Here is a 20,703-nt window from a genome sequence, read left to right on the forward strand (position 1 = left end):
AATTTTAATTAAAAATTTAAATGACAAGAGATGAATTTTGACAGCCCTCCCTAGGCCAACACCAGTAGTCCAACAATCGGTCCCAAACACTACACTAAGGAAAACAGGCTTGAGGAGAGTGTGTGAGCAATTATTACAACCTGAAGAAAAACAGTTTGTAAAATCTCCACAATTCAAAACGCCCTACTATTAGCTTCTGATGAACAATTAATTCTTCCAATTAACCTAGGGCCTTGTGAACCACACGGAACAGGTTTTGCATGAAAATGACACAATCAAAACAATGGGAGGGGGTGGGGGAGGGCAGAAAACGCTTTTCATTTCCAAACATTTCGAGAAAAAGGAATGATCAGCCTTACCAGCACTTTGTTTTCCAGTTTGTCTCCCTTGACCTCCAACTTCACTTTCTTCTTCACTGCAATTTTGATCTTTCTGCCAATAACATCCTTTATGCTTTCTGAAAGAAGGGGAAAGCTCCGTCAGCAGACTGTATTCTTTCGCTAATAAGCAGATATGTAAATACATAGAAGGGAGGAGAACTGGGGGTTGTTTTCTTCCTACTGTTTGTATTATTATGACCATCTGCTTATTTTTACAAGGCTGATAGTCATCAATAAACATGGACTCAATACCCACTGTGTGCCTTGTACTGTGCGCTCAGATTCTGAGCAAACGTGAAAGCCTAGGACATGATGCCAGCCCGTGTGTTGAGCGAGCAGACAAAAACCAGAGGCATCCACAAGGAAAGCAGAGACCCATAGGGCAGTATGCCCGAACACTATACTGCATGTATATGTGGATCATGAGAACCACTGCTGCTGTTAGCTGCTGCCCAGTCAGACCTCAACTCATGCCCACGCCAGAACTAATGCAGCTGGCCCTGTATTATCCCTACGATCAGGCAAGGGCCAGGCATCCTTGAACTGTGGCCTGCCGAGGACATTTATCCAGCCCGCCGGGTGTTTTTGCCCCATTTGGTTTTTAGGAATTTGTTCATAGTTTTTTAAAAAAAACTATAGTCCGGCCCTCCAATGGGTCTGAGGGACAATGAACTGGCCCCGTTTAAAAAGTTGGAGGACCCCTGGACTAGACCTTTTGACGTGGTGTTCTACGGGTCAATATCCAGACCTTTCTTCCTATTCCTTTTTAATCTAGAAGCTCCACTGACGCCTATTTAGTAGCATCATGGCAATACCCAAGTCTCCGCTGACAGGCCGTGGCTGTGCAAGAGGTGCTCTGGCTGGGAATCAAACCCTGATCTCCCACGTGGAAAGTGAGACTTCTTTTCTACCCCTGGACCACCAATCCCCTACAATAGAAATTCTTGATTCCTTCAGCCCGGAAGCTGCTCACCTCTGGCCCCCGAAGCCTCTCCATTGATCATCCCTTAAGTCTACTGTCTTTAGGCCAGTTCTGAGTCATGCTGACCCTACAGGACAGAGCAGGACTGTTCCTAGGAGTTTTCCAGACTGGAAGTCTTTACAGGGGCAGACTGCCTCATCTACCTTGAACATTGCTCTTTTAAAAGCTCTCTCTATGGGCTCGAACTGACATCAGCAACACCAAAGATCTCATGATCCCTTTCCCGGTGGTGGGGTGATACTAAGGGGCAGTTTTGTAATGGAGGTCAGAGATGGCTGTACAACTTGAATGTAATCAGGGCCGCTGGGTTGTGCGGGTAGAGCTTGAATTTGTGTACGTTCTGCGCCATAGATGTCCTCAATAACAAAAACACGAGTGAGATTTTCAAAGCAGGTGCCTCATGTGCACCAGGTTCTTTACTTACCACGTGCCTGGATAGATGTTTTCAAAAGCCATACCCACTGCCACAGAGCTGACTGCAACTGTGTGAGACCCTTACACAGGCTTTGCCGATTATCAAGCTTTGTAGGAGCAGCCGGCTTCGGCCTTCTCCCAGAGCTGGTGTGTCTGAACCCCCAACCTTGTGATTAGTAGGCCAATGCCTAACTCACAGCACCACAAGGGCCCCCAGGTCAGAGCAAGCCCCTGCCTTTTGCAGAAATTGATTGGCAGCTAGAGGAGACGGATGAGCGCCAATACACAAATCTGCACCCTCATACCATGGCATCATGGACCAGAAGGCACAGGAGGTTTCTGAGAAGAGAAGAACACATGAGCTGAATCTTGCCGCCCTAAGACGCAGGGCCAATGGCATCTACAGTCGTGGTTGGTCGGTCCATGCACTCTGCGATGGGGCAGCCTTATGTAGCACAGAACAACACGTGCGGCCTGCACCACCTTCACAGAAACAGGTTTCCAATGCGGAAGGGTCAGTACAACCCACTGGGGGGCAGCCAGAAAACAGTAGTAGACCGTTCACTTCTGTTTGCAATGTGTGGGATTCGGTGTATGTTGTGGAATTCACACAAGAAGTAGAACATGGATATAATTTATGGGGTGAAGTGGATGTTTGCGCAGGGGTGGCCGAACTTGTCTTGTGGGGAGCGCCACGTCCCAAAAGCTTAGAGCCCCGGTGTTGGCAAAGAAGAGAGGAAAAGGAGGAAAGCACTGTGGTCCTAGGGAAGTGCAAGGAACCATGAGAGGGGATGCTAGGAGGAAAGGTACCTGCAGGAGAATTCCTTGGACTGCAGCTCCTACTCTAGCAGAGCGCAGACTCCTCCCACACCCCACGTCCCTCCCCACCCCCATTGTGGTAGTGGCAATAGGGCTTCTGAAATAAGACTTGCCTCACTCACATATGCAACGTAAAAAGAGACTTAGAAAATCAAAGATCAAAAGGTTACTACCCTGCTTCCCCGAAAATAAGACAGTGTTTTATATTAATGTTTGCCCCCAAAGATGCGCTAAGTCTTATCTTCAGGGGATGTCTTATTTTTCCATGAAAAGGAATATGGTATGTATTTATTGTTTATTGTTTTATTAAAAGACAACTCGCACTTCCTGTCTGCTCCGGCTGCGCTGCGGCCAACACTGAGCTGCGCAGCGGCACCTGCTGCTACGGTCCACAGTTATGGTAGCTTCGGGGGGCCTTATTTTCGGGGAGGTCTTATTTGGGGCGGGATGCCTTATATTTCAGTGAGAGGCAAAACTGTCAGTAGGTCTTATTTTCAGGGGATGTCTTACTTTCAGGAAAACAGGGTAGTAGCTAAATATTTCTGGGGCGTATTTTTTTCTTTATGTTTCCCTGCATTTTGAAGTATTCTACCACCCCCTAAAAACCTGTATCGGTTTGAGAAAGATACACAACACATATTTAAAATTCCTTGAGGGATTTGTTGAGGGGACTGTGCTTGTACAGGTGCTCCCCTGGGAGCACCTGAGATTAAAAAGAGAAACAGCCAGGGCTGGAGTGTCCCCAAACTCTGCGGAAACAGACCATGAACGGCCTCCTAGGGAATCACATGGGACACATCACACACAGAAGCATGTGTCATTTGGATGAGAGGCGCTGAAAGAAGGGCAATCCTCAATGAAAGAGTCCAATCCAACCCTTAAGATGCACCAAAGTTATTTACTTGGAGAACCACCAATATAAATCAGGTACCATATTCCACCCTGTCTTCCACCACCCACTTTCTGGGGCCTAGGTAATTACCACAACTTCTCATTACCAGGCTTAAGGACAACAACTCGATACACAAATTATAAACCTGTCACCTCTTTAGTTGTCCCATCTCCTGGCCAGTCAACAAGCCCTGCCTAAGCAGCCCCGCTCTCCTCCCCCCCCTCCCCACTGCCCCCCCCCATGTCATGCACAGGACCCCTGGAAGCATCTCCTGAGACTCTGGGCCTTGGTTTTCTCTTCCTGGTAGGGAATGGGATCTGCCTCCCCTCCGAACCGAACTGGGCAGACCACTTACTTGAGCAAAGGTAGCTGACTGGGGAGGATTGGGGAGGAGTTACAGGGCTCCAAGTACTGAGTGGGGGAGAAGTGAGGGGTGGGGACTTTATACCCTCAATTCGAGTAAAAGGGACTGGTTGTTTTGTTTGTTCAACCAAAGCAGAAGCTTCCACACAAACTTGGCAGCAGGTTCCTTATGTCAAGTTTTACCTGCTGGGTGAACAATCAGTAAAGGAAAACACACTCAAATTCCTCCTCCTGCAGGAGCTAAAAATCCGAGGGGCAAATTCCACAGATGAATGGAGCTCGGAGTTTCCTCCTACAGTTAACACCAAGCAAACTTCACCCTTATGCGCTGCAGGCCGCGCAGGGGGCCAAGGATAAAGCAGGAAGGAATACAGGTCACTGGGGCTTAAAAACACGCGCGAACACACACACATACACCCTGTTACATTGCCACATGCCACACAAGCGCGCTTAAACACTGTGTTTTCCAGACCACTTTCCCCCACCCCATTTTAGCTCTGCCGATTTAACCCTCCAGATAATTACGTTACATAAATCCCAAGATGTAAAACCCAGCCCCAGACCCAAACAATGGGTCACTTTGCATGGATACCACTGACTAGGTTCCCGAAAGCCAGGAGGCGAGAATAGGTAGGGTTAATCATTATAAAAATAAGTCTTTTATCATTAACCCTCAATTTCCTGGCCCGAGTTTGCGTCAGCCTTGTAACCCTTTCGCTCCCAGCTAGTTAAACCAAACCACGCCTTACAGTCTCGCTGTTTACACCAAACCAGGACCCCCTCCCCTCCAAGTCTGTAGGTCCCAGAGGCTCCCAGGAGGAAGAGGGGGAGGAGGAGAAGCCTGGCACGTGCCGGCGACGACCCACTGTGCGGGCGTCTTTAGTCCTTCATTGGCTTCCCTGGACTTCACAGAGTTTGGGGCGTCGGGCGGGAAGCTGTAAAGGGTTTTTCCCCCGTTCCCCAAACTCTCCAATCGGAACAACCCCCTTTCTTCCGCCAACTTCAACCCCTTCGCTGGGGCAGGGGCAGCCGAGCAGCCCCGAGCCCTCCCCGGGCTCGCGATTCCACCCCACTGGGCTCAGCATGCAGTCGGTGGGCGCAAACTTCCCAGCGCCCCCACCCACCCACCTCCCGACTCCCCCAGAACCTCCGACCCACACGGCTCGGACCTGAGAAGCGCCCAGACTTGGCGGGACCTGGCAGGAGTGGGGAAGGAGGTGGAGGTGTGCAGTGTGGGCAGACGACGGCGGCAAGTCAGCGACCGCCCCAGTCTTACCTGTCAGCTGCCGGGGCACCTCGGAGCTCTCCTCGGCCATGGTGGCCCTCGGCGTGCGGGGGGCGTTGCGGTTCCAAGTCTGATTGACAGCCCCCGCCTGCTTCCGACCCCCTCAGTTCCCTCCGGCGAGGCAAAGGCAGCTAGTCCAGGCGGATGGGCACGAAAGGGGCGGGGATACAATTGTGCCGCGCCCCCTGCCCCCACCAAAAAGAAAAAAAAGGAGGGGAGGGGAAAGAGTCGCAAATCCGAGGTGTGTTGGCTGCGGCTACATGTCGCGTCCGCGCCGATCCCGGCGGCGGGGCGCGGAGCGCGCAGGCTGGCAGCGGGCGCGGCAGCGGCGGCGCGGGCTCCTCCTCCGGTCGGCTCGCTCCCCGCGCCGGCGCGCCTCGGCCCGCGCCTGCCCCCGCCGGGCCCTGCTGGGTGCCCGCCGCACCTACGGCTCGAGGTGAAGCGCGGTGCGTGCGCGGGGAGGCGGGGAGGAAGGTGCCCGTGCGCTCCGGCCGCGCTCCGGCGGGGCGGGGGCAGCGCCGGCCCTCCTCCTTCTCCTCCCCCTTCTCCTCCTCCTCCTTCTCCTCCTCCTCCTGCGCTCCCTCCTCACCTCGCGAGAGCCGGCCCCCGTACTGGTCCCCAGGCCTGCCTCCCGCGCGCTCCCGGGGCGCTCGGTACCCTGCAAAGCGCGCAGGCTCGGGCCAATCTGCGAGGGCCCGCCGCGCCGCGCCCCTGCCCGCAGCCTCTCCGTAAAGCGCCGCAGCCCCGCGGCGGGCGCGGGGGCGAGGGAGCTGGGGAGAGAGGCCGGGAGCCATCTGCTGGCTGTGAGCAGGAGGCGCCGGCCACGGGCGGCTTCCTGATTCCCAGTCGCCCCCCTCGGGGCGGGACCGGGAGCCGCCAGACCGGAGGCTGCGGGTCCTGCAGACCTGGCTGCGCGGCCACGCTTTCTCTGAGAACGCGCTTCTTGGGCCCACACTGCCGTGTCATCGGCGTTAGGAACTTCCCTTGCTTGTGGGCAAGAGCCAGACGAAACCTGGAAACACTAACCATATGGTGAGAAGACACTTCCCCGCGTGCTCGGCCTGGGCTCGGTCACCGCCGTTTGCGAGCCCAGACGCCGGAGTTGTGAGCGCGCCTCGAGTAGAGGGTGCAGCCCCTCGACACCCCTACCCACCCCCTGGGCATGTTTGAGGAACTGATCCTAATTCGTGAAAACCGGAATAAGTTTGATTTACCTGGCCCAGTCTCCTCCCACTACCCTGAGCTCCACCCCCAGGGGGACGTCGGCTGAGCCAAGAATGATGGTGCGCCTCTTATCACCTGGTGGCCGGACTGTTCTGATGGTTTAATCAAGTTCCATTTCCAAATACTGAAAGAGGGGGCTGGTGGGGGGAAAAGAGATTCCTATGTTTTGCAGCCTGGTCCTAAAATCTGCTACCAACCTTGGATCCCCAAGTTTCTTAGACAGTAAGGCATTCTGCACTGTAGCACTTTTAACCCTCTATCATTCCTGGATCTATTGAAACCAGGTTCAACTCACTTTCTCTCACACGTGCGGTTGCTTTCTCTCTGCCAGCCGCTGTTGGTAGATGCTGCCCAAACCATTCTGAGTCGGCGCACCCCTTTGCACACGGAAGGGAGCACTGTCCAGTCCAGTGCCGCCCTCCATCTTTGCTGCCTTTGAGCCCTGGTTGTCACGGTGATGTCACACCAGCCCCTTGACGGTCCTTTTCACCGACCCTCCACCAAGCGTACCGTCTTCCTCCAAGAACTGGTCCCTGCAGATGACATGTCTAAAATACAGTATGCAAAGCCTCACCATTCGCTCTTCCATAGGCCATCCCCGTCGTACTTCCGAAACAGATGTATTCGTTCCTTTGGCCTTCTGTGACAGATTCAATACTTCGCCAACGCCATCATTCAAGCGCACCAATTCTCCAGTCTTCATTATTCATGGGGCGATAGAAAATAACAAAGCTTGGGTCAGGCTTAGTCCTTCAGTGCTCAAAATAACATCTTTGGTTGTTTCTTACACACACACACACACACACACACACACACACACACTCTTCAAAGACGTCTTTTGCAGCAGATAAGTCTCCAGGTTATCTGCCTCTCATCTATGTGTTCATTCCCAGCCCACCACCCACCTTCCTTGTCAAGATATTCCAGGGCTTCCCAGGTCATTGTTATCCTTGTAGGTCCCTGGGAGACCCCAAGCTTCTCCCTGGGTTGCTGCCTTCTAGGTTGGCGTTAACCTACGAAGACTCTTCAGCTGCCACGGAGTCAGTACCCGTTTGGGATAGCTCCATGTGCTGCAGAGTGGAACTGCTCCATGGGGCTTTCATGACTGGGATCTTTAAGGAAACATGTCTGACAGGTTCTTGGCGGTTTGCATCTGCCAACCATTAAGTCAGCAGTCCTACACAAAATGTTTGCATCACGTAGGGACTTTTCATAAAGATAACAGTCAACAAAACCCCATGAAGAAGAACGCCCACTCTCAGGCACATGGAGACATGGAAAGAGTGGGAATCAAGGACAGCATGTGTGGCAGTGTGTGTGTGTCTGTGTGTGTTTTGCAATACTTACATTCTACAGCACAAGGATATATTGCCTGAAATGCCCTTTTGTCAGTCTGACCACCTGATGCCTTCTTACATTGTTTGTGTATTTGTTTAGTTTGATTATTTAGCTCTCTTTCCATTGTTCTAAGAGTTTGGGATTGTCTGTCCCACTGGAAGATATTCACCTGAAGGCAGGGCTTGCTCTTCAACTTTGGAACCTCATCAAGAGCGTTGTGCAAAGTAGGTGTTCAATACACATGTGTGCGTTCTCTTTGAAGAGCTCAGTGACCTCAGGCCTCACTGTTTTGCTCAAAGTTGATCTTTGTTTTTTAAGTTTGACATTTCCTTAATTTGATAACCCCCCCCACACACACACACACACACACAATAAATAGAAATTAACATCTCAAAAACGTTCTTTCATTCAACTGTGTGTACTCAAGAGGATTTTTCTGGCACATTCCCCATGAAGTTTCAGAAATTGCTCCAAAGATTCCAAACCATTTAGTAACTTGTGAAAATCAGGACAAAAGGCTTAAAAAAAAACAAAACTGTAGCCTGGAGTGGTGGACAGAATAGAGGGGAGGCTTGTGGCATCCTGTAATTTGGTACTCCCTGGCTGCTTTTAAAGGAAAGTCAGTTTGAGAAAAGAATCTTTCTCATTGCAGCAGGATCCTGATTGGTTTCTGCACATGGGAAGAGGTGAATTCAAAGGAAATCTATCTCAACACTCCATAAAGGACCAGTTTGGGAAAGCAAACCCATTTATTTCTTGGTATGAGAAACTCAAATAGGTTTCAGAGAAAACAGGCAGAGAGCTCCAAGGAAGGACTGTCTATATAGTGGCTGAGCCCAGCAGGCAGTGGCCTCCCGCAGACAGCTCACCCAAGATGCCAGCTTAGAGAATGAAGTTTGCATTGCCCCGGCTGCCCCTGAAGCCATGGGTTTGAATCTCACTTCTTACAAAGATGACTTTCAAGGAGCCTGGTGACTTTGTAGGGTCACTATTATGTGAATCAACTCCATCACAGTGAGTTTGGTTCCTAAGGCTATAAACCTATCTCAAGGCACCTGCCCTCCCACTTCTGTATTTGTAAATATATCCCTGCCCATATAGTCTACCAAGAAGCCCTGGTGGCATCGTAGTTACACATTGGACTACTAACCGACAGGTCAGCAGTTCAAAACCATCAGCCTATCCATAAGAGAAAGACGAGGCTCTGTAATCCTATAAAGAGTTGCAGTCACAGAAAACCACCGGGGCAGTTCTGCCATGCATAAGAATTAAGTCCGTGGCAGTGAATTTGGGTTTGGGTATATCATCTACCAAAGAGATCCCTGGTGGTCTAGTGGGTTATGCCTTGGGCTGCCTAACCACAAGATCAGAAGTTTGAACCCACCAACCACTCCAAGGGAGAAAGATGAGGCTGGTTATTCTGGTAAAGATTACAACCTCCGAAGCACTATGGAGCTATTCTACTCTGTCCTTTTAGGATCTCTGTGCATTGAAATCAACACAATGATTGTGTTGTGTTTATGTGGTGGGGTTTAGATAGTCTTAAAGGAGCCCAGGTGGTGCGTCCTTAAACACGTGTGCTAACCAGAAGGGCTGGGGTTTGACCATTCCAGTCCCTCCACTGCAGAAAGAAGTGGCAATCTGGTTCTTTAAAGACTTACAGCCTTTTAAATGGGGCAGTTCTATTCTGTACCATAGGGCAGCTGCGAGTCAGAATCAACCTGACAGTTAGTTTTTCTTTTGTTGTGGTTTTTGTTTATAATCTTAAGTCAGAGACTAATCAAGCCACTATGGAGCCCATGGGTAGTGCAGATATTGGCACACTCAGCTGCGAACCAAAAGGTTGGAGGTTCAAGTCCATCCAGAGGAACCTTAGGAAAAAGGCTTCGTCATCTACTTCCGAAAAATCAACCCTTGAAAATGCTGTACAGCAGTTTTCTCTGACACACCTGGGGTCACCAGGGATCCAAATGGACTTAGCAACAAGGACTGGTAAAACAACTAGGTGCAGCTAATTGCCACAATAAGTATGATTAGCCATGTTGTTGCTAGGTACTGTCTAGTGGGCCCCCTATGTACAACAACACAAAACAAAACACTGCCCTTGGCTACATCCTCCTCACATTTGTTAGATTTGAGGCTATTTTCCCAGCTGTTGTGTGAATCCAGCTCCTTGGTGGTCTTCCTCTTTTCACTGGGCTTCTTCGAAATCACCAAGCACGAGGTCCGTTTCCAGGGTCTCTCCTGGGTCTTTCCCTGGTCTCTCCTGATGCCATGTATCAAGAATGTGCAATGAAGTCTGTCCTCCTCACCTCTTCTAAGGAGCATTCTGGCCGCACTTCTTACAAGACAGGGTTGGTTGTTCTTCTGGCGACCCACAGACCTTTCCATGTTCTTTGTCTACACGATCATTCAAATGCGTCAATTATTTTGTGGCCTTCCTCCTTTATTGTCTAACTTTCACATGCAAATAAAGCATTTGAAAATACCATAGCTAAGGCCATATCCTTAAAGCCACGTCTTTGCTCCAAGTGACGCAATTTATTACAGATTCATCTAAGTAACTAACTCTATGTGGTTATAGTTGAGTATTGCAACTACCACCGAGCCCTGGAAGAGAGTACAAGAAAATAAATAAGTAAATAAAATGTAAAAAGTAAGAGAACATTGTCTGCGGGGACTTTTTGCAGAGAATGGCTGGTGCACTTGAGTTTTCAAAAAGGTTGAGCATTCCATGAGAACAGTTCTGCCTTGCCCTACAAGGTCACTGTGAGGCAGCGTTGACTTGATAACAGAAGTCTTGTCCCAGGGGAATGACTACAATAGTTTCCAACATAAAATGACAATAGCATCTCTAAGGTAAATCAGAGATATATATAAACCATTGATGCAGAAATGAATTTTAGGCAGGCACTTTATTCTAGTCCCAATCTAAAAACAATTGGTTCTTTTTTTTTTTATCATGTTATTGGGGGCTCATACAACTCTTAGCACAATCCATCCATACATACATCAGTTGTATAAGGCACATTTGTATATTCGTTACCCTCATCATTCTCAAAACATTTGCTCTCCACGTAAGCCTCTGGCATCAGCTCCTCGTTTTCCCCCTCCCTCCTCGCTCCCCCCTCCCCTCATGAACCCTTGATAATTTATAAATTATTATTTTGTCATATCTTGCACTGTCTGACGTCTCCCTTCACCCACTTTACTATTGTCTGTCCCCCAGGGAGGAGGTTCTATGTAGATCCCTGTAATCAGTTCCCCCTTTCTACCTGACCTCCCTTCACCCTCCTGGTATCGCCACTCACACCACTGGTCCTAAAGGTATCATCCATCCTGGATTCCTTGTGTTTCCAGTTCCTTTCTGTACCAGTGTACATCCTCTGGTCTAGCCAGACTTGTAAGGTAGAATTGGGATCACGATAGTGGGGGTGAGTGGGAGAGGAAGCATCTAGGAACTAGAGGAATGTTGTATGTTCCTATACCGCACCATGGCTTGTCTCCTCCCTGCAACCCTTCCATAAGGGGATGTCCAAATGCCTACAGATGGGCTTTGGGTCCCCACTCTACACTCCCCCTCATTCACAATGATATGATTTTTTTGGTCTTTGATCCCTGATCCCTTTGACGCCTTGATCACACAGGCTGGTGTGCTTCTTCCATGTGGGCTTGTTGCTTCTGAGCTAGATGGCCACTTGTTTATCTTCAAGCATTTAAGAACCCAGACACTATATCTTTTGGTAGCCAGCCACCATCAGCTTTCTTCACTACATTTGCTTATGCACCCATTTGTCTTCAGCAATTGTGTCAGGAAGGTGAGCATCATGGAATACCAGTTTAATAGAACAAAGTGTACTTGCATTGAGGGAGTACTTGAGTGGAGGCCCAACGTCCACCTGCTACCTTAATACTAAACCTATACATATATGCACATAAATCTATTTCCCTATCCTCATATATAAACATATTTACATATGTACATGCCTATATTTAGACCTCTACATATGCCCTTTTCCTCCTAGCTCTTTCCTCTATTTCCTTTTACTTTCCTCTTGTCCCACTATCATGCTCAGTCATCATTTGGGTTTCAGTAATTCCTCTTGGTTACATTACCCTTGATCCAAGCCCTACCAGGCCTCTTACACCCTCTTCACCACCAATTTGGATCACTTATTGTTCCCTTGTCCCTGGGTTTGTTAACACCACTTCCTTTTCCCCCAGCTTCCCCTCTCCCTTGTCCCCCTGGAGCTGTATGTAGGTCCTGTTGTTTTCTACTCCAGATTGTTCATCAGCCTATCTTGTTTAGACAGATCTGCAGAGATAATAACATGTACAAAAACAAGACAGAGCAAAACCAAGCAACAAAAGAAAACAAAACAACAATAAAAAGAAAATGACAAACAAAACAAAAAACAACACAACAATAACAAAAAAGAAAAGCTTGCAATTAGTTCAAGGACTGTTTGTTGGCCTTTAGGAGTGTTTTCCGGTTAAGTCAGATGGGGTGACAAGCCCTGGCCCCAAAGTCTATTTTTAGTTTTCCCTGGAGGCTTTATTGCTCTGTTCCCCTTAGCTGTTCTGTTGCACGCCCTTAGTGTTTTGCCTCAGTCTTTTGGGATCATATTGGGCAGAATTCCCATGCTGTTTCTGCAGTGTTGTCCCCTGTAGGGCTATGGGTCAGTGAGGGATGTCGTGTCTCATAGTGGGGCCAGCCATATAGTCTTCTCTGTGGATTGGCTGCTCTGAGTAGGAATATCATCCTCAACGCTTGGTGGGCCAGGGTGTGCTCCATTCTACTCTTCCTCCACCTTCATTTGCTCCCATGTGCTGTGATCAGATATGTCCCTCTCCCTGAGCTGCAGCTTGAGTGCTGTCCTCTGAAATAAATTCTTCGGGGGGGGGGGGGGGCAGCTGTCCACGTAGTTTGAATTGGGGTCAGCCCCTCAGCCCTCTCCACTGGTTCCCTACTCCATGCTGGCATGCTGCATGCACATCTTGGAGAACAGTTGGTTCTGATGGCCCTGCTTGACGCTCAACCTCATGAAGAGCTCACTGAAGAGATAGATGGTTGCCATAGTGAAGTGTGGTGAAGAAATTAGATGATGCCCTGCTGTCAGAACACAAAGGGTTGTTAAAAAAAAAAAGCAGCTATCTAAGTGAGGTGTACACTACGTTCACATGGAAGAAGTACACCAGCCTGTGTGATTCCAGGATTATAGACAATATAATCCAAATCTAATGGAGGAAATGGCATTGGAGGTTAAATTGTGAATGCCTGGTTTTCAGAAGGCTGTGGATGATGGTGGAAGCCTAACATCTATCTGCAGGTCTAAGCACGGATGAAGCCTCCGGTGAATCCCGATAACAGGATTCTGATAACAGTCGAGAGATATGGCTAGTCCTGGCATCAGACAGAGAGCGCTGTAGATTCGGTTATGGCAGATGTAGTTATAGGTCAAAATGTAATATCTTAATATGTGACCTCCCGTAAGACCCATTTTAAAGCTGTTTCAGTAAAAAAAAAAAAGTGAAGGGAAAATACATGTGGATTAAGCCCCTGGGGAATGCCATCTGAACATGGACCAGGGGTAGCCTTGCTAGCAGGCAGAAAGCATTGGAGAGTGGGTTGTTGAAGATGCAGTTAGGTTAAAATTCAGCACGCCATCATTTAATATCCCTTATGAGCCATTTAAATTTGCTCCAGTTTTTAATAGTTTCGGTTTTTGTTACAATTGAGTTTTTATCTGCTTTACTTTGTTATTCTTGTTAGTTTTTTCATTTGCTGGTTTTAAAATTTTTAAAATATGAAATCCAAGATAGGTAAATCTATAGAGACTGTAACTGGGCAAATAGTTTTTTGGGGTTATGGCAGGGGAGTTTGGGGATAAATGAACTAATAACAATGAGTACAAGTTCTAAAACTGATTGGGGGTGATGATTATACAACTCTTCTTGATGTGATTAAAATATTGAGTTGTATGATGCTTGAATTATATGTCAGTAAAACAGTTGAAAGAAACCTATCACTAAAACAATAAATAAAGTGAAATAAAAGTTGAACCAAACCAAACTCACTGCCATCGAGTCAGTGCTGACTCTAAGTGACCCCTGTGGGTTTCCGAGACAGCAACGCCCAGTCTCTCTCCCAGGTCGCTGCCGGTGGTTTCCACCTGCTGACCATGAGGCTTGCTAATATGGTGATCAGATGTCCTGCTTTTGGCAGGAAAGTCCTGATTTTTAACAAATTTTTCCACGTCCCGTGGCGTTTTTTTAAAAAGTCCCGATTTTTGGAAAGAATGCACGACGAGCTAGGGTATGTGGTTTTCGGCTTCCATGTGGCTATTTCACCAGGATATGAGTTTGATCAATGGTGTCCCGCTGGTGTCCCGCTTTACCAATGTTAAAATCTGGTTACCTTAGTGCCGCTTGCAGCCCAATTTGTAACCAGCAAGGCTCCTAAACTTTGAACAGGGATAAGAAACTTAATATATGCTCGTGGATAGTTATTTTGAAAAGCTATATAAGGATTTTTATTTTAAAACATGGCCTTATATTCATATGTCTATAATACACTATGTAGGGTACTGTGGTGGAGAAAAGTTCTGTGTAAACACTTAGCGTCACTATAATCTAACAATGAGTAAACCCAAGGTGAACAAGAAAAAAAAATAAGAAATCAGTCGGCAAACAAAACATATAAACGTAGCAAAGCCACTTTCTGTTGTTACCTGCTGCATAGGGATCTGGTTTTTACAACTGGAGAGGGTTGAGATTGTGATTATGTGAGTCTGGATAGCCAGTCTGCCCTTCAAGCAATGATTCGAGGTCTGACTTCTCACCAGGAGTCACCACACTTGTACAGCACCCCAATCAGGAGGTTGGTGTGACACCACTGGGTAAATGTTGATCTTCTCCAAGACGTACCCAATGCAAAGGGGGCCCTGGCCTAGGATGCTTCCCTTTCCTGTCAATTCCCTGAGCTAGATTCCTGGCCAATGTTACCCATGAACATCTAGCACCAGCCGGTTGGAGGCTAACAGACTAGGAAGAAAAGTATGGTCCTGCACTCATATGCTTCCAAATATCCGCTAGAGACAGACTTATGGCTCAAGCAGCCACATTGTAATCGACTGGAGGTGGTGCAGGCCTGGGCAGCATCTTGTTCCCTTTTACAGGGTCAGCGTGGGTTGGCAGCCAACTAGAAAGCATGAATGTAAGCCTAAGCTTTTAGCACCTCTCGGATAAATCAGTGGTGACGGGAAATTAATGCTAATTAAAGGAGACTCTTCTGAAGCATTTACAGAAAGTGATTTGCGATTTCCTTCTGTCCGGGTGGGAGGAGTTGGGGGGGGGCGCATTGATGATGAACCATCTGAGTTGAGGTGATTTGGGTTCTAGATGGATCCTGGCCACATGGCAGTCATGGCTCTCTGCTTTTGTGTGTGTTAGAGATGAATCTTCGAGTTGTGACTCGGCAATAAGGGGGAAAGCCAATTCCACCAGTCATTAATTCCGAAGACACCTGCTTGAATATCTCCTTGAGGATGCCACAATCAGAGCTTTCATGCATACATGAGCTCTTAGAGACGTAACTGTACTGCCTTAACTCAAAGAAACACTTTTGCTCATCTTAATGAAATAAGGATGCCTTCTAATTGATATGCAGACTTAGTTTCTTAGACTAGGCTCTCTAGAGAAGTAAAACCAGTGAGGCTTATATGTGTATGTATATATGTATGTATATGTGTATATGTGTGCATGTGTATGTATATGTGTGTATATACATATATACACATATATATAAAGAGAGAGAGAGAGGTTTATATCAAGAAAATGGCCCCACAACTGTGGAGCTGGTGGGTCAGCTGATTAGAGTAGCTGCAGGGATGGATGATCCAAGAAGGGCAGGTCAGATGAGAGGCTTTTAGGTACAGAGGTGAATTAATCCAAGGTCATCAGGCTGCTGACAACACCCCGGCAGAGCAGACAGCAGGTCCATCTTCTGCCTGCATCGGGGAATAAAGCCAGTGTCAGTAGGTGAAATGGCAAGTAAGAGGGCAGGCTGCTGGTGACTCCCGAGACGGGCAGGCAATACAGCAGGCTACTCACTCCCATCCAAAGGACTGGAGGCCAGCAAAGCAGCTGCGGAATCCTGATTTGGCACAAACCAAGCAAGCTTTCAATGGCACCCGCCTTCATTGGGGGAAACCCATCCCGTCAGTGAGGTGGCATCGTGGTGATTATGAGATCTTCACCCCCAAACCACTGAGAATCCTAGCAGTCAAATTGCCACGGAACCTTAACTAGCGTAGCGGGCATGGTGTACTCAAGCAAACACAATACAAAAATGCGCTATGGATTCAATGATACATTTGAAACTCATGACCTCTTACAAGTGAAGAAATAAGGGTTTGGCATGTTTAAGCCATACAGTGACCTCTTGTGGTAGTTACATAACCTGCTGTTAGTTTGAGATTGAAGATGAAGGGGTGGAGTTCAGCCTGTCGTTCGGTCGCTGCAGCTTGATGAGGCACTAAGGAGATAAATACTTCCTGGAGGCAGGACTCTGACACAGTCCCTACCAGACATCCCTGAGGAGAAGCAACATGGACCTACCCCGATGCAGCATTGGGAACTGGAGAAGTCATGTGAAGACCCCTGGCAGGGCTGAGATGCTTTCAGTGCCACTGGATCCAGAAGACTCTCCACCCACTGGCCTGTGGTCTTCCTGTATTCAGCGTCATTGCATGTGCTGCGTGAGTCTGAAGAGGAATTTAGCGATTGGTATCAGGCGTATGGGCTAGTATCGGACTTATGGACTTGATATGGACTGGGCTGGGATGTTTTCTCAATATTCAATTGTTCTTGTATATGAAGCTCTTTCTTATACATAAGAGTATCTATGAATTTGTTTCTCTAGTCTACCCAGACTAACACACCCCTTGAGATGGAAAGTGTAAGTATTCCAACTTTATCACAATGAGGAAATAAGTCCCAATTTGTGGAGTGACTTGCCCACGGTCTCCCAGCATTTAGGAGTCTAAGTTTGACACAGCCTCCTGATTCCAGAAGAACTAGATGGTACCATACCATCACTACAGGCTACTCTTCTTAGGATCACGATAGAAAATCCTGGACAGAGGGAGAAAAATGCCAAACAAACTTCAAAATCATTTTTTAAAAAGCCAGACTAGTGGAAACACCAAGTTTATGGCCCTTGGACATCCTCCATGTTTGGAACCAAACCCATTCCTGGAAATCACCTTTCAGTCAAACAATAGGCCCATAAAGGGAACAGTAACACCCATGAAGAATGTGCTGCTCTGGGGAATCAACCTTATGAGACCCAAAGAGCAACAGTTGTCCAAACAACAAGGCTTGAGACAGGACGTGGCAGGAAAGATGGGTGAAAGGATGCTGGGAATGAGAAGGGCGTGGCTACAGTGAGGGGCAGGAACCAATGTCTTAAAACAAACGTGTGTCAATTGCTGAATGGGAAACGATTTGTTCTGTAAACTTTCAGCTCACCCAAACTACACTTTTGTTTTGTTTTCTTAAATGATTTTATTGGGGGCTCATACAACTATCACAATCCATCCATCGACATTTGTTGCCATCATCATTTTCAAAACATTTTCTTTGTTACTTGAGCCCTTGGTATCAGCTTCTCATTTTTCCCTCTCCCTTTCCCACCCTCCCTCCTTCATGAATCCTTGATAATTTATAAATTATTATTATTTTGTCACTACTTAAGCTGACTATTTTTATTTTAAAGGAACTGCTGTGCGTGTGTTGTTGTTTTGGCCACTTGGTCAAGCACAAAATCAAATAGGAATCCTAAACTGCTTTTATCAGTAAATGTCGATCATTTCCAAGCTCCTTTCTTTCCTTCTTAGTTCCCGTATGTGTGCTCAGGTCTAAACGAGAAGCCCTGACAGTGCCATGGCTGGCCGCTCAGCCGCCCACTCCGGTGGTCAGCGGTGTGAGCCCATCAGCTGCTCCTTGGAGAAAGATGTAGCACCTGCTGCCGAGAAGACAGCAGTCGTGGAAGCCCTAGGGGACTGTCCTCCGCTTTCTTACTGGAGGGCTCTGAGTCAGAATCAGTTGGGCAGCCACAGATGTGCTCAGGATTACACTTACTATTTGCTAGCCTTCTCCCAAACCTGATATCAGGAACAATGTCTGGGAGGCATCTTTGATATCGGGAAAATAAATAAGTCAAGTTAAAAGGAAAAAAAAAACAGCGGATGGAGTTTTAGGTATTTTTTTCAAATTTCCCAATTTTAAAAATGTAGTCATATGAGAAGTAATTACAACAATAGCTGCTCCTTAATGAGTGACACCGTCAGCCCTTGACATGGTATTTCCCCATGCTCAATGTCACGCATTTTCATAAAGAGGAGACTATTGCGACTCAGTTGTTCCTCACCTTGGGCCATAGAGATTTCAGATAAAAACACCAGCTTTCTGGTCATTGTGAGTTGTTGCGAGAGTAACGCATGGGATATTTGGGGCTGCTAATGGAAACTCAATTCTCGTTAGCTGAACATTTGAGATTGCACTAAAATGTTCTATGCCTTCAAAGCATCCTGACTATTCCTATATAAATGCACCCAAGGAGGGGGGGGGGGCACACCAAACCAAATGGATGGTTCTAGACCAAAATGCTTCTGCTTAGAAGACACTGTGGTATATAACCTCGGTTACATGTGTTTAGTTTATTCAACACTATTGTGTATCTAGTGGACAAATAAGTCCTTATTTAAAACATCTACTCTTTCTAGATGTTTACAAAGATGTTCAAAGTAGATCGTAAATAGCCTGTTTTGCAGATACCTATTTGTTAAAATTCCTATTGTCTTTTGGAAATGGAATTGCCAGACTGCCTCTCTGAGCAGCCTATGTTTGTGTTCGTTCATGGAGGAGATAGTGCAAAGGGCTTGACCAGTGTGTTCATGGTGAAGGGAGAGGAACCCTAAGCTCACGTGTGCTGTGCATTGTGTATGGCTTAGCTGTGTATCTAGTGTACATAAAGGATAAGTCCTAATTTTACAACATCTGATCTTCACAGATGTTCAAGAGGTGGCAGTGTATGACAAAAGTAGACTATTGAGTGCATTTTAGGTTCGATATTCAGAGGAGTGCCTTGTGGAGTGAAATTGTGCAAGTCCCCTCTGAGTATTATGGATGCGTATTTTTGTCAACTGGGGTGATAGAGGTGAGGTTGTGGGGAGGGATTCTAGACCAGAATGTTGATTTAGGGGACATTTTCAGAGTCGAACCCTTGTCACAAATGTGTAGTTGATGTGACACTGCTGTGTAAGTCCTTACTGGAAGCATCTAGAAAGAATCCTAGATGTTTGGGATGTGTTAAGGGAGGGTATAAAGTAAAACCCTTTAAGTACTTTTTGGGGTTCTTCATTCATAGGAATGGTTGCATTTGGGCTTGGAATTGCTCATTTGGATGTCTTGGAGGTAGTATACTGGGTAGTGGGGTCAGGGCGACAGTGAGATAGGAAATTCTGAGGGAAGGTGTTAGACTGGGTTGACTAAAGAAACAAATCCAGAGCCACTCCTATGTGTGTAAGAAAGAGCTTTTTGTAAAAGAACAATTGTATATTGAGGAAACATCCAAGTTCAGTCCATATCAAGTCCATAAGTCCTTTATTAGTCCATCTGTCCACTCACCAGTCTATAAATTCCTGTTCAGACTCACGCAGCACATGCAATGATGCCAAACACTGGAAGACCGCAGGCCAGTGGGTGGAAGGGCTTGTGGATCTAGTGATTGTGGTAGCATCTCAGCACTGGCACGGGTCTCCACATGGCTCCTCCAGCTGCAGGGCTCTGGCTCCATCAGCATGTGGTTTGTCAGCAGGAGTGTCTCCCCGGGAGAGTGTGTGTCCCGCCACCAGGGAAGAAGACAGGATTTTCCAGAATCTTCAGGAGAAGGCTGGACCCACACAGAATCCTAAGTGGCTATGGCTTGATTGACAGGCTAGAGTTCATGCTTTCGCTCAGGTTGACAAACGATTATGCAACGCCACAGAAGGGCTCAATGCACAGAGTTAGACAGGTTCAGATTGTCTACACATGGTTTTTTATGTGAATTGAGTTAATATTGCTGTGGGTTAAAGGCTAAATAGGTCCTAATGCTCAAAGACAGTAAAACAATCTCTTAGAAGGCCTATCTTGAGTGGGAGCCCTTTGTAAATGCACCTCGTGGAACTGTTCATTCTGTATATAGTCATTGAACTTGGTGGAAGGAGAAGGGGAAGGGTTGAGGGAAAGGTTAATGTCTCCATATCTAGGAAACCATGTTAGATGATAACCATATGCTATATTGCATTGCTTATAAAATCCATGTGCTTCCTCTGGACAATGTTTATTATTTTGCTGCATCTAAACGTGTTAGATGTCTGGAGGTGACAATGTATGAGTACAAAAAGCAATGCTAGTGATTGTGTTAGTCTGGATAGTCTAGAGAAAAAAATCCATGGACACACATGTGTGTATAAGAAAGAGATTTATATGCAAGGGCAATTGAACATTGATAAAACAGCCAAGCATAGTCCACATCAAGTCCATAAGTCCGATATTAGACCATATGTCCAATATCAATCTATAAAGTCCTCTTCAGACTCATAAAATGCATGTAATGATGCCGAATGTAGAAGATCACAGGCCAGTGGATAGAAAGTCCTTGAATCCAGTGTCATTGGAAACATCTCAATGCTGGCAGGGGTCTCTGCATCAGGGTGGGTCCGTGTGTCTTGTCAGCTGCTATGTCTCCCAGGGTGTGAGCAGGGAGAGTTTGTCTTCCCTCCAAGGAGGAAAGTACCAGATTTCCCAGAATTCTCAGAAGACCACGCCCACACAGAAGTCTCATTGGCTATCTCCAGGTTGACAGCCTAGACTCCACCCCTACACTCATAATCTTTAAACTGACACCAGATTAGGTGACTGCCACAGTGAGTTACCCAATCTGTGAATATTTTGTTGT

The 20,703-nt window shown here is 47.1% G+C and overlaps 1 protein-coding gene across 1 annotated transcript in view; it reads right to left on the reverse strand.

Moving 5' to 3' along the window:
- CARMIL1 (capping protein regulator and myosin 1 linker 1) overlaps positions 1-5,610 on the reverse strand; it is a 396,892-nt gene extending 391,282 nt beyond the window's left edge. The window contains exons 1-2 of the mRNA XM_075533230.1: positions 5,127-5,610; positions 360-457 (exon numbers count right to left, since the gene is read on the reverse strand). Of these exons, the coding sequence (XP_075389345.1) occupies positions 360-457; positions 5,127-5,166 (138 nt within the window). The 5' untranslated portion in view covers positions 5,167-5,610. The remainder of the gene's footprint in view (positions 1-359; positions 458-5,126) is intronic.
- Between the last annotated feature and the right edge of the window lie 15,093 nt (positions 5,611-20,703).

The sequence above is a fragment of the Tenrec ecaudatus genome, chromosome 1 (assembly GCF_050624435.1).
Source record: "Tenrec ecaudatus isolate mTenEca1 chromosome 1, mTenEca1.hap1, whole genome shotgun sequence".
NCBI lineage: Eukaryota > Metazoa > Chordata > Mammalia > Afrosoricida > Tenrecidae > Tenrec > Tenrec ecaudatus.